We start from the raw sequence: 13,862 nt of genomic DNA, 5'->3' as shown, positions 1-13,862 counted from the left end.
GCAGAGACTGACAAACAGAGTCGGGGCGACCAAAGGCTGCATGATGCTGCTTTACCTTGAGACCCATCGCCTCTGCTCCCTGCTCCGCTTCAAGCCCAAGTGACGTGAATACCAGACACGGCACAGACAGCATACTTCTGAAAGTTCACTCTGAGTAGGAGAGAAAGGAGGGAGTTCTTGTTTGAGTTAGAGAATATAATGGAGAGAATATCAAGGGGAAACGTAGAAAGAGAATTATAAAGGGTTTTGCGTTTGAAAGAGACAGTGGTGGACAGGAAGAAAAGGAGAAAGAAATAGAAAAAGATTTATCTTTGGTGAAGGAGAGACAATAAAGGCTGCAATGGCTGTGAGAAACTAAGGGAAAGAGTAATGGACAACCTGACAGGGAGACAAAAAATGGGTGTGTGACTATATATATGTGTGTGTGTGTTTTCCTGTTCGTTCCGTGTGTGTATGTGTGTTTGATGAAGGCTCTACCATACCGGTTGTGTTGCTGCAGGATAATGTGTGTCAGGCTCCATCAATATGACATGTCTTTGATGTGGAAATACAAGGAGCAAAAGCCCAGCCAGCCTCAGTCCAGTCCCCAGCGGGACGCATCTACCACTGTGCATGTGCATACATGTGTATTTGAGTGTGTGTGAGAGACTGAGAGACAGAGAGAAAGAGGGACTGAGAGAGAAGAGAAGGGGGAGAAAAAGAAACACACAGAGCCACAAGCCACAACAAGCACCAAAAGTAACCACTGCAATGTTTTTTAACTACCATTCAACAAGGGAGGGAACAGTTGTGGCCTGAACATTTCCTGAGCTGAAGGCACTGTGGACTGTGCTGAACAGTGGAATCAATATTATATCTAAATGCTGTTAATAAGCAGAATAATATTAGCATGTCTTTGGCTGCTAAATTGACACATTAAATATTTGGCTTGCTGTTTTTGGCATGAACCTGTTGCTGATCCTTGTTTTCAGTGTCATAAATATGTATGCCTTTCATGATTTAACTATTATCATTTTATTCTTTGGAGTCATTTTGCCATTCTGACCAATTAGGCATTGTTGCGAGGGCGCATTTTAGATGGAGCTCATTCTAGCACTCAAAACTGACTGCAGCAGTGTTTTAGGATGCACTCTGTGTTTCACTTTCATTAGTAAATCACACTGCACTGTATAGTTTTGCTTAGGGTTGGGAATTTCTTTGCACCTCATGATTCGATTCCCATTCAAAGGGCTATGATGCACATATAAAACATTTTTTGATGCAACTTGATTGGGGCTAGACTGTTAATCAAAATATTATCAAAATCGCAGTATAGCCAAGTCCAAATTGCAGAAGCTTCCACTTTTTTAATAAAGAAAAAAAAGTGGAATAAACAGTAATAAACAGCATCATAATGAAGTACTGTAGCGCTGCCGAGATACCCTCCCCTACAAATATTGTTCTCCAGTTTGTTTGATACAGATTTTTTTTTCAGTGAAAATGATGCAAAAATGATCATTACACAAAGATCAATATCTGTCAAATTGATTGCGATATCAGTGTTTTTAACATATTGTGCTGCCTTGATGCATCAAAATTTTTGATTTCTTCACATGATTTATTTTTTCTCACTGTATGACAGAGGTGGGAGGAGGGTGAGTATTATCTTCTTTTTTTTGCATTATTGTGCGGCACCTTCCCAATGTCAAGATGGATTTCAATCTAAAAGAATGGGACAATAAAACATAGAAAAGACAGTTCCTTGGTGTATCCAACAATCACACAAGAAAGACGTAACAAAATAAGAAAGACATAACAGGATGAAAAAGCCGCAACAGGATGGAAATCAACCTAAAAAAAAAATGCGATAACAAACAATGCGACAAAATTAAAACAATGTAAAAAGACAAACAAATGAGATAAAAGATGTAACAAGACAAAGAAACTTGTCGGCAGAGAACAGGTGAGGTGCACAGAAACAGCTGGTGGAAATGTTCATCAGATGGCTACGCTTTACTTTTATACTTCGAGAACATGTCAGAGCCCGTACTTTTTCATTTTTACTTGAGTTAAGTTGAATCAGTATTTCACACAACTATCTGTACTTCTATCTGAGTAAAGAATGTGGATACTTTTGCCACCTCTGCTGTGCGACTACCTGCTTTTGTATATTTGTAATGATCCACAATTAGTTTAGTTAGGAACAACTTGCATACAGTGTGGCTCTTTTCCAGGCCCCCGTTTCCATTCCACTTTCACAGAAGCCAAATTGCCTACATACATGAGGGTGCTGGTTGGATTGCCTCCATCTGTTACATTTCGCCATTCACATGGTCTTACAAAATTGATACAGCTGATCATAATCTAGAGAATTGGATTTTAACAGCATCTTTTCATAATCTTTCAACAGAGCCTTGTGATGCATCTAAGAATCAATTTTCCCCCACTACCCTTTGCGTTGCTTGTGGTCCCTAGAGAGGGATTTTTCTTAACAGGGATCGTTTTAAGACTTTACCCAACAAATACAACTCCAATACAGTACAACTCTGTCAGGAGTTTTGGTGTTGAAAACATATCTTTCTTCAGCAAAGTTTTACTTTTACATCTATCCGTCGGGCCCCCGAGTTTTCACACACAAGTGGAGTGAGGGGGAGGTGGACAAAAGAAGAGATAAAGGCAGTCTGACAGAAGCAAGGGGGATAAATCAGGTCCAGGCACACAAGGAGATAGAGACGGGGAGGAGGGAAGACAAAAAGATGAGTCCATCCAACAGGCCCGTGTGTGGGCTTGCTGCTAACCTGGATTGTGCCATTGCTGCTGTGTTTTGGTAAACACTAGCTTGCAGCAGGGAGGTAATCCAACCAGCCTACCCCTGTCAGTGCTTCCATTTCCTCTCAGCTACACAAAGGCCTTCCACACACATACAAGCTTACATGTGAGCATATGTGCAGTAAGAGCACTGATACATCACACACATATGGGCACATGAGTGTTTTATTTATATACGCATGAAAAAAAAAGTGAGTTAATAACCTGCCTAGGGACACTGAGCAATCCCTGGACCTTAACATGGATGTCGACCAAGATGACAGAACAAACAAACAAACAAAACATAAATAGCATTGTAGAAAAACAGTGGCTTTCACATAATAATGGCAGATTGCTTGCAAAGAACAATATCTGGATAACTCTTTAGCCCTGACAGTCACAGGCCACATGCTGGACCGCCAGCCTTTGTATGTTGCCAAGGCGACTGCATATGAGCACTAATTGCTTATAACTGTACCCATGATGCAGAGAAGAAGAAGCTGCTGCCTCAGTAAGTCAGAAGCAAAATACAGTCCAGATCATGCTTCTCTTCATCACTCAACAACAGCCGTGCTGATTTATTTGTTATTAGTTAAATCAGAGAATACATCAGAATTAGTTGCACAGATATATTTACACATATTTACTGTAACAAATGGGCATGTCTTCATTCTGATATAATTTTATGTTTATACCTTTAACCCACAGTTCAAGCATTCTGCCATGTCTGACTGTACAAAGCCCTTTGATCAACAGATATTTACAATTACACACATGGAACCACTGACTAGTTCATGTGCTTAATTTACTGAAATCTAAGTTGTATGTACACAGAATTCAAATATTCAAGATTTAAAGACATTTACTTGAAAGTGAAAAGGCACCCAATAGTGAAAGTGTCTGAAACATGGACATTACAGATGTAATAATATATATAAAAAAAGGTATGATAATGATATGATAAAAAAAAAGTCCATGATATGATGATATTTATTGCTATATTAAAAAAACAAAAGATTTTTTTCAACTCAAAGAAATGTATTATGTTCATCAGTAATTAATACATTTGATGTGTGCAGCATTTTCTGTTCATATAATCTGTTTTTCCTTTTAACTTTGAGCTACAGCAAACAACTTTCATATTTTATTGATTTTGGAGGCAGTAGTGTTTCCATCATAACAGCCAGAAAATATAACTCCAAAAATATAATTATCTAAATAAAATGTCTGGGTTCTTTTTTATCTGTCTGGAAAAATGTAAACACAGACATTTCATCTGATTTCATTAAGGCATTGAGAACAACTATATAGAAATAACCAGTCTTCTTGTAGATGGTCTTGTTTGCTGATGTAGGTCATACAGAGGCATCAGTAATAAATTGAGTTGTTTTACTGTTTTTACCAGCCAGACCAGCAAAAAAAACTGCCACTAATTATCTTTGGCATAGAATATTTGAATTATGTATGTTCAATTGCAAAACAAAAACAATACAGCGGTCAGTAGCAGCCCTTTTTTTTATAACACAAATTAAAAAAAAGTCTTAAAATAAAATAATTCACCATGTAATATCACGGTAGATGTCATCACAGTTCAGTATAGTATATATAGTATGATAAATTGTTATATCCCTCACATCTTATATTGACAAAAAACACTGTTAAATTCCTGAAGGAAAAAATATGTTTTAGTACAATTTGCTTTCTATTTTATTGTTCTCATGATTGGTTCTACCTGTTATGATTGTGTTACTAATCAAAGTAATTAGTGATATCTGTAAACATGGCAGCTTTATTAACAGGGCAAGAAACATGGGTGGTCAGCTGAACAGACATGTTTGTGTAATCAGCCCCAAAGGTTAGCCAAACTTCCCTGTAAGAGAAAACATAACATAGTAGTGCACACTTGTGTTGCATGCATTAGCTCTGAGTTAATTTGAATCTGCATGTACACATAAATCATCTACCCGCCACCCACCTGAACCAATTATTTACTCTGATCTACACACCTGCACCTTCAGAGCCGTTTCACTACACCTCTACCGGTCCCTGTAGGCTATGCCTTCTAAATTATGTTGAGCAATGCGAGCTTGCCAGGTGATGTTTTTATTGTGTGTTGTCTTGATGTATGTGTGTTTTCTTTAATGATTTCCTTTAATGATTAGAGAGGCAGTAATTTTAAATGTTTTCATGTTGGCACTAAAATAACTGGAGCAAATCTGGGATCCACACATCACTACTGCACACTCACAGTTTTCCTATACAATTTAGAATCATTAGCAACATTACAGGATTTTGTTTTACCTAAATTAAAGTGGTAGTGTTACACTCTAGTCAAGTCTAGGTTACTAACTTACAAGTATCTGATACTCGCCCAAACTTGGAGCATGTAGAAAAGGAAATTGCACATTTTCAAGAACAGAGAAAGCAGTTAGCAGGTCCCTTGGTCCAGGCCTCACCAGCGTTGCTCCCTGCTCTTGTGAGTAGCAAGGTCCATCTTATATCTTCAGTTCATTTTAGGCTGGTGTTGGATGAGTCCCAGAAATAAAACAGTTTGTTTTCATTAAAAAAAAAAGTCCTGAGCTGGAAGGTGACAAAGCTATGGTTTGTCCTCAGTGGAGCTTCCAAAAGCTGGTGTCTCTTTAAGACTTATTCAGCCGCCGCACACTCACCTTACCTGGGCTTCATCATATAGCCCAATTAACGCTTCCAGTGGATGCATGCACACCTCACAGTGACGTTATTTCATTAACACATAACTTACCTTGCCTTACCTCTCCTTATTATTTCTCAGTGTAACTCGTCCAAAAGGTTTAGGGGCAAGGAAAAGAAAAAAAGGAACTATAACCCCCCCATCGCTTTTAACAGCAGCTAATGCTCCGTTAGACCTATTTTTAGAACTGTTGCCATGTCCCGAGATCTCAGCAATTACTTGTAAGTACAGTGTTATCCTAACCAATAGAACGGATGGCCAGAGCTGTAGAAATAAAACCAAATTTGTAATATAATTCCACATGATAGTGATAAGCTTTGAGCTATTGCAGATATTATAGCTATAATAACTATAGCCTCTTAAAAAAGAAGATGAAAATGATTGAAGACACAGCAGGGGTTGGACCACCACCATGGCTGATGCATTGAAACAAGTGCTGGTGGAGTTTTTTTTTTTTTTCTTTCTGTTCTTGTCCATGTTTGCAAGCTTGTACATGTATGTGTATACAGGTTGTGTAATATGTGTGAGGGTGTGTGTGTGTGAGGTGTGAAGTTGTGTCGTCCTCTTCCCACTCAGGGTGTGTGAGTCTTGGAGTGTCCAAGCACAGTCTCCATGAGGTCAGTGGCTGCTGTGATAATGCTTAACTGATGCCGGCTGTCAATAGCCATTCACCAGGAGAAAAGTGCTCCGCCTGTTCAGTAAATTACAGAGTGCGACGTGAGCTGTGAGGTTCAAAACAACCTGACCCCAGTGTTGTTGGGAGAAACAATAGAACAATGACTGCAATCAGCTTTTCCAGCAACCATCTGTGTCATGCTGCTGACTACAAAACACCTTTCCATTACTCCAGGGCTGCAGCTATTAGCTCACCATGCCATTGACTCCAGAGTGAGTTGGAGAGGTTATTGTAATGGCACATTAGATTGTCTCTGACCCTTCTTTATCCAGTGTTTTGTTTTGCTGACCTTGACATAGGTGGGCTTTTTGAATGCTATAAAGCCTCTGAAGTGATCATTTCACACAATGGCTTGTTTTTTCACTGATGAACATATTTGTGTGTTGTCATTATAGTGCTGACTACAGTAGCTGTTAAATATGTGTTGTCTGTGTGCGAGATATATTCTTCTCCTTTTTTTCCTTGACTCTGTCCTTCTCACGGCTTCTGCAAGCATGCCCGGGAGCAGTATGAAAAACTGTCCACGATGCACAAGAACATGCAAAAGCTCTACGAGAGCATAGGCAGCTATTTTGCCTTTGACCCCCATGTGGTCAGCGTGGAGGATTTCTTCGGAGAACTGGCCAACTTCCGCATCCTGTTCATGGTAAGTATAGAGTTTTTGCTTTGTGTACATGTACATGAAACATCTCAGGTTTACTGATCCTTCAAAGTAGACAGATACACACACACACACAAACAGACTAACAGAAGCCACCACCCACATATGCACATTCTTTTTCACACACACACATTCGGTGGCGTGGACCAGCCAATGTGTATGTGTGTGAAACCTTCAGTATGTGCTGCCTGATGGTGAAAACATGCAAACATTACACTGTTATACTTGGATTGATGAACATGTTTTTACAGAATTCTCCTAACCCGATAAGAAAAAAAGTTGTAGCCCACTGTACCAATGAATATAAATGGATTCACATTGATTTTACCAACAAGGAGGGTCCACACTCCCGTTCACCCATTACTTCTGCCTGTGTTGACACTTGAATTCTGCATACAGCTGATGCAGTCAGATTTGCTGCTTGGGAAAAATGAGTGAGAACAGCAAATGTGAAAAGATTGAAAATGAAAACCAGTATCAGGGACTATCATGATTCAAAACATGCTAGCTTCAGTGCCTTGTTGCCACTTGGTAGCACCACAAGAAAATTTGATGTATTATATAGTTAATAAATAACATTATTGTTAATATTTGTTTATTAACTGGTTACTGTTAACAGTTGCTGGGCTACATTTATAGCATTTTATACCACCAGAATATCTCTAATATCTTCCATTTGTGTTTTGCTTTCATGTGCCTTTTTTTTTGTTGTTTTTGTGTTCAGTCATCATACAATCAAGAGTTGGGCTGAACAACAAACTGAAAAAAAGAGACTGAGAGAGACATGTTAACTTAAACCCTAATTTATTTACCCGTTTCTATGACAAATCCATTCAGAAAATAATTAATCATAACAAAGGTCATTAAGCTACTACCCCAATCCCTGGCCTGTAAACAGTGAATGAACACGAAACTATATACAAAAAACAACAAAAAGGCTGTATTCAACTTTGCTTTCAAGCTGATAAAATCCAATGACATCACTACGACATCATCAGGGTTATTTTCTCAGACTTGATTGATCTTCTCCAGAGTCACAGAGGACGCCAAACAACTGTGATCTGGAAGTGAGCAACAAGATAAGAAGCATAGTCACAGTCACGACCTGGCGAGGTCGAGATTTGTGCTTTTGAGCCAATCAGCTTCTAGTTTCAGTTCTGGTTCTGACTTCACTTTCCTCGTCACATAAAAGCCAGAAAGTTTTTGGTTTAGGAGAGTGCACCATGTTTGCTGGCCACTTATTTTGGTCTTTCTATTATTCCCTTGTCTGGCCCTGACATGCTTTTCAATCTTTCTTTTAAGTTCCTGTACCGTTGTCTACAAGAAAGAAACCACTCTCACCTGCTGTGTGATTTCCTTCCATATGTCATCTTTTAGTAGGTCATAATGCCACTGTGTCTGGCAAACATTTTTTTTCCCCCAGCTTCACTGACATAACCTTTTCTATCTCTGAAGTTTTTACTTTCTTCAATGCCATGTTAGTCTGGATAGCTTAGAATATAGGTCTCTTCTTGGTAACACTTTAAGGCAATTCTAATTTATAACCAGTACATAAACATGCAATAAACAGTTTATGACAGAATATAATGCTGTTGAAAGCAGGTATAAGTACTTACTTATTATGTATAAACATAAAAAATATTTATTGTAAAACACAATAAAGGTTATAAAAATATCTATTCATAGGAGATGCACTAATTGCTGATTACAAATACATAAGGGACGATGTACAATGAGCAGGTCATTATTGTGAAATAAACCCTGACAGGGTGATGCAGGATCCTGACGTGAAGCGGAGGGTCCTTATTGCTTATTGCATGGTTACTTACAAGAATCAGTAATTGGACCCAAAATATTAACTTAAACATTATTTTTGCGATTTATGTTCATGTGCCATGTAATAAACAAATAGATGTCCTCATATCTGCTTACAACTACATTATAGTCTGTTATAAACCATTTATTACACAGTTTTGTTAAACACTCTATTCTGATTGGTCAATTATGGCACTCTAAGGTCTGTTCTTTCTGAATAAAATACTGTTGCTTTGAAGAACGACCATTTCCATGGACACAGTTCTGATCATATAATCTGTTGGACTTATTATTAAATAACTAAACTCATTCATTAAATTAATATTTTGTGTCATTTTTATTTATTTATTTATTTATTTTCCATATTTTTTTGACTGCAGTAATGTAATACACAGGATAATGAACAGTGAGTAAGTCATTATTATGAAACTAATCCCTTCAGAATGATTCAAGACCCCTGTCTAGTCTAGTATTTTGCAAAAATGACCTGTTACTGTACATTATTACATTTATTGAATGCTTATACACTGCTTATATATGCTAAATAGGGGGACTAACATTTCACACTTTGTTTTTAAAGCATACAGTGTAAATACAGTAGTAAAGACAGACTTCATTATAATACAGACAGTATGTATAGACACATCTTTTCCACCTACATGTAATGTGCTGTACATCAAAATAGGAAACAAAAATGCTTAATGTTATTTATCTCATGATACCGACTGTCCGATGCTTAAACCTGCTGAACATAACTTGTCTTTTTTTTTTTTTTTTTAAAAGAGTAGATACTTGTGAACTTTTTCTTCCTACCAGCACTGATTAAGTACTGACTCGGGAGCTGTAAGAAAAAGACAAAGTTATAAAACAGATTAGAATATATTATTTGAAAGTAGAAATGCTGAGAATAGGAGAATATATAATGTCAGTGTCTTACTGATAAAAGAGGCTTGGGCAAGCTTCTTAACCTGTTAAACGTAGTTTCATTAGCTTGCTGCTGCCTGTGTGTATGTGTGTGCATGTGATGTCACTACAGGGCATTGCAGAGATTGCTGGATTTTGTTGGGGGTAATGAGTCTGGAGGGGAGTTTAAGATTTTTAAGTCCTCAAAGTAGATGAAATTGCATTTCACTTTCCACCTGATAGTTTAAGTTTATTTTGTGTATGGCCGGGCAAAGAGTTTCTGTAAAATGTTTAATGTCTCCTTCTGCTAAAATTAGTTATATGGGATTTGTTTACTCCACAAAAACAGAAGACTTCATTCCATATATATTGACATTAACACAATTTACTGTGTCGGTTATATAATACTTCAAAATGTTTGTCTAAATTTCTACCATTAAAGTAGAAAGAGCATACACCAGTGAAAGGACTAAAGCTTAGAAATAAGGGTTCTAAAAGGGTTCTTTTAGAAGGACGGAAGTTCTGCCTAGAACCGTTGGCTTATGAAGAACCCTTTTTTGAAGTAGGGGTCCATTAAGGGTGTGTGAGACTGAGGGTTCCATCAAGGGCCCTTTTCATCCAAAGAAGACTTTCAGAAGAAAGAGTTCCTCAAGTATTGTTGAAATTATTGAAGAAGTCAAGGGTTTGTCAAGGGTTCTTTGTATTATAACATAGAAGGGTTTTCAGGAGAACCGCTTGGATGACTTCTAGATAAATACCCTCGGAATATAAGATGTTTCTGTGTAGAACACCCTGGGAACCAGCCCAGTTCAGTTCAAGCACGTAATTTTGAATCATCTGAGGATTTCCACCAAAAATAAATTGGTTCAGAACCCAAAAAGTTGGTTCCCAGCTGAAACCAAAAAAAAGGAGGTTTTCCACCAAAGTGGGCGTGTCATATTCTTCAGGTCGCTGTGCACTGTCTACACACTCTGTTGATGGTATCTTTGATTACACTGGTTCCACTCAGAACTGATTGAAATGAAGGGTGGTTCAGTAGAGAGCACCAGGGTTCCACGAATCAGTTCAAGAACCTCAGCTATTTTGGTTGAAAAGGGTCTAGGAGGGTGATGGGTTGAAACAATACACCATAGAAGGGTTCTCTGTAGAACCTCTCATAAGGGGTTCTGGGTGAAACTTTTCACAGATGCAGATGGTTCTACCTGTAACCCTTTATGTTGGGGTCTTGGCAGAACTCTCTGGACCCTTTTCCACTAAATTAGCTTTGGTTTTTGAACCAATTCTGTTCAAGTTTTTTTGAATCTTGTCTAGTGAACCTGCCCACATTTCCACCAGTTTTGTGCGGTACTATTGTTCTGTCAAGGATCTCATCAATAAATGGTCTTGCACAATGCACAGCAACCTCTAAAATATGAAATGCCCACTTCGGTTCCCAAGGAAAACCTGCTGTTTTTGTTTTGCTCCAGCTGGGAACCAATGTTTCAGTTTCGGAACAAGTTTATCTTTGGTGGAAATGATCAAAGCAGTTTAAAATGAGATGCTTCAACCGGAGGAGAAATGGTTCCATGTTGGTGGAACCCTTAGAAATAATTCTAGGAGCTCCTTCTGCTTCTTACTTGTGTTGACGGAAATATTGAGAGCAGTGAATAAAGCGGATGAGTTGTACAAGAGTTCATATTAATGGCAGGTGAACACCACATCATCTCAGAACAAAGCAGAGTTCTTTTTTCTTTTTTTCTTTTTTTCATTCACTCACGTGTCTTTGCTTTTGCACCATCTACAGTCTATCCATCCCTCCTGGCACCGCCCCCCAAAAAATTCCCAGTGTCAGGATGATGACATGGTGTCCAGGAGGCATGCTCTCAGTCTTCACAATCCATTAACATGAATGACAAAGTCTCCTTGTCTGAATCCTTCGCCCCTCTTTCCTCTGATCCCCATCTGAAACCAACTTTTCATTCCTGCTGATCAAAGTGCACCAGCACACAACACAACGCTCCCTCAAGGATCCCAGAGTTGCATATCTCTAAAAGAGGCATCCACCCAAGAAAATAAATTATTCTCTCAAGCAAATAGCTGCATATGAATATTTTATTACTGATTTAAACTTCCCTGCTATGGATAAGGGGGAGGGAAGTGAGTGGGATAAAGTGTTGTGGTGTGGTTGAAATAGGCGGCGGGGGGGGGGGGGCTGGTTATAAGTTAATGTATTCATATAAAAACAATCCTTTAATCACCATATTCTTCAGATATTATTTATAGTTTTTGGCTCTGCAGTTTGCTGACAGAAAGGCTAATCCCATCTGCTTGCAGAGCACAAGGAATCAATGCTTGTTTCGACTTGAATGTTGTTTTTATTTTCTTACCCTGTGAAAACAACTGAGTTAGCTCCTTTTGCAGCAGCTTCCGCCTCAGCTTTTCTTGTCAGCGAAGGATGTTTTTTTTTGGGGGGGGGGGGGGGGGGGATGTCTGCTAGTTATTTATCTTTGACAGAGTCGACCCACATTAACCATTACTGATTTGTTCCAAATGGCAAATCTGTTTAACGCTATGATGTCTTGGCAGCTAATAATTTAAAAGAAGAGCCCTGAATTTAACTTCTTGATATGCCTCGTGTGCCTCAGACTTTTTATTTCAATATTGAGACATTGAGTTGTTTGACTCAGACAAAAACATCTTCGCTGACTTCCTTCTGTTGCATCGCCCTGTGTAATGCATTCACAGCACAAAGCATCTGCAGTATTAAAGAATTCCATTGCAATACAGTCACCCTAAATTGCTTTTACTAAAAAGCAAGGGCTTAATGCACCCGACCGACATGAGGCATTTGAGTAAACGCATTGACAGACAGTCCTCACAGAACTGAATGTAACTGATAAGAGAATCCATTAACTCTATTTTCCTTCTGTTTCATTCTCTTTCTCTCCCTCAGTCCCATCCCATTCTCTTTTTTTTCTTCTGCGGCCAATGAAATATTATTTGATTTCAGCACATGGAGTCAGTATTCAAAGAGTCCAACAATTTGTTAATTTAATGCTGCTGCCATATTCTGAAATAGAGTATGAGTGAAATGCAATCGCAGGGTCTGTATGTGTAATCCTGACCAGGAGCATGGGGGGATGAGGATTTTTCCATTAATGAGTTATCAAAGCGCAGCAGATGGGCTGGGATGAGCTAACAGTCTTCCTTGTTAATTGAGTGACTTTCTAATAAGACCAAAAGACCCAGACCGGGTTCACAAAGTAGCAAGATAGAGCATCTATGAGATTAGAACGACGATTTGCGCGTGTTTCTGCTTGTGTGGGTGCATCCGTCCACTTTTGAGCCCATTTGATATTTCTAAAGCTTGCTAATTCCTTCACAATATGACAATAATTATCATAATCATGCTGATAATGCTGAAGATGATGCTCCAACAGCTCCCCACCTTCCTGCAAGAATCACTGTCATGCTTCCTCAGTATTTTCACTCACACTAGCATGACACAGTCATAAAAATCATTGCGGCAGATTTTGGAGGTCACCTATCAATATGGGAATACATCTATACCACAGAGCAGAAGTCTCACAATCTGTAACCTATAACTTCTTGAAGCCATTTCCCCCCGCACCCTGGCACACAGTGTAACAGATGGCTAATAAACACATTTGCTGCTTAAAGCCCAGGCGCTGTAGTGTTTGTAAAATTCAAATGAGATATAGCAGTGACACTCTCTGTGTGAGATCACTGGTGCAACCGAGCAGTTGGAAATACTCATTGCTCCCTCATCGGACTGGCAAACTTGTATGCATGGGAGGGGAGCCATGCTGTGGGAGATGTATTGTGTTGTGCAGGGTCAAGGAAGAACAGCAAACACATTTCATGAATTATTGAAAGAACAGACCTGGAAAGGGAAAATGCTGCCTGGCCCTTGTTGGTAGATTGGACCTGTGGGTTGCACAGCCTTCACTTTACCAGCCAGGTATAGATAGAGGAGTATTTATAATCTCCATCTTATAGACACACTGGAGACCACGAGTGTGACATACACTCACTACGTCTCACGGCCTCCAAGAACCTGAAAGCAACAATGTGCCACACTGATAGTGTTGTTGACAAGCCCACCTGGCATAAAGGTGCTGCAATGCAAAACCACACATTCTGTGTTGTCTTTTTGAGGAGACTCTAAACTCTAAATTTACATACCTCCCTGAGCAATATGTAGACAGTACCTGCAACACATGTTCCCACTTTACACCAGAGGGGTTCAGGGCACAGAGCCAGTCATAAACATGGCCTCTGGACTGCAGGGTTTCAGTGTTTTATTTAAG

General features: G+C 39.0%; 1 protein-coding gene across 1 annotated transcript in view; it reads left to right on the top strand.

Annotated features, from left to right (window-relative positions):
• The window catches only part of diaph2 (diaphanous-related formin 2), a 520,520-nt gene that overhangs the window by 427,316 nt on the left and 79,342 nt on the right, over positions 1 to 13,862 (top strand). Inside the window, exon 27 of the mRNA XM_084719553.1 lies at positions 6,655 to 6,819. Coding sequence (XP_084575679.1) covers positions 6,655 to 6,819 — 165 coding nt within the window. The remainder of the gene's footprint in view (positions 1 to 6,654; positions 6,820 to 13,862) is intronic.

Source organism: Lutjanus erythropterus, chromosome 5, assembly GCF_056507025.1.
Source record: "Lutjanus erythropterus isolate fLutEry1 chromosome 5, fLutEry1.hap2, whole genome shotgun sequence".
Classification (NCBI taxonomy): domain Eukaryota; kingdom Metazoa; phylum Chordata; class Actinopteri; order Lutjaniformes; family Lutjanidae; genus Lutjanus; species Lutjanus erythropterus.
Note: the sequence above shows the minus strand (reverse complement) of the source record. Positions and strands in the feature narration are given on the sequence as shown.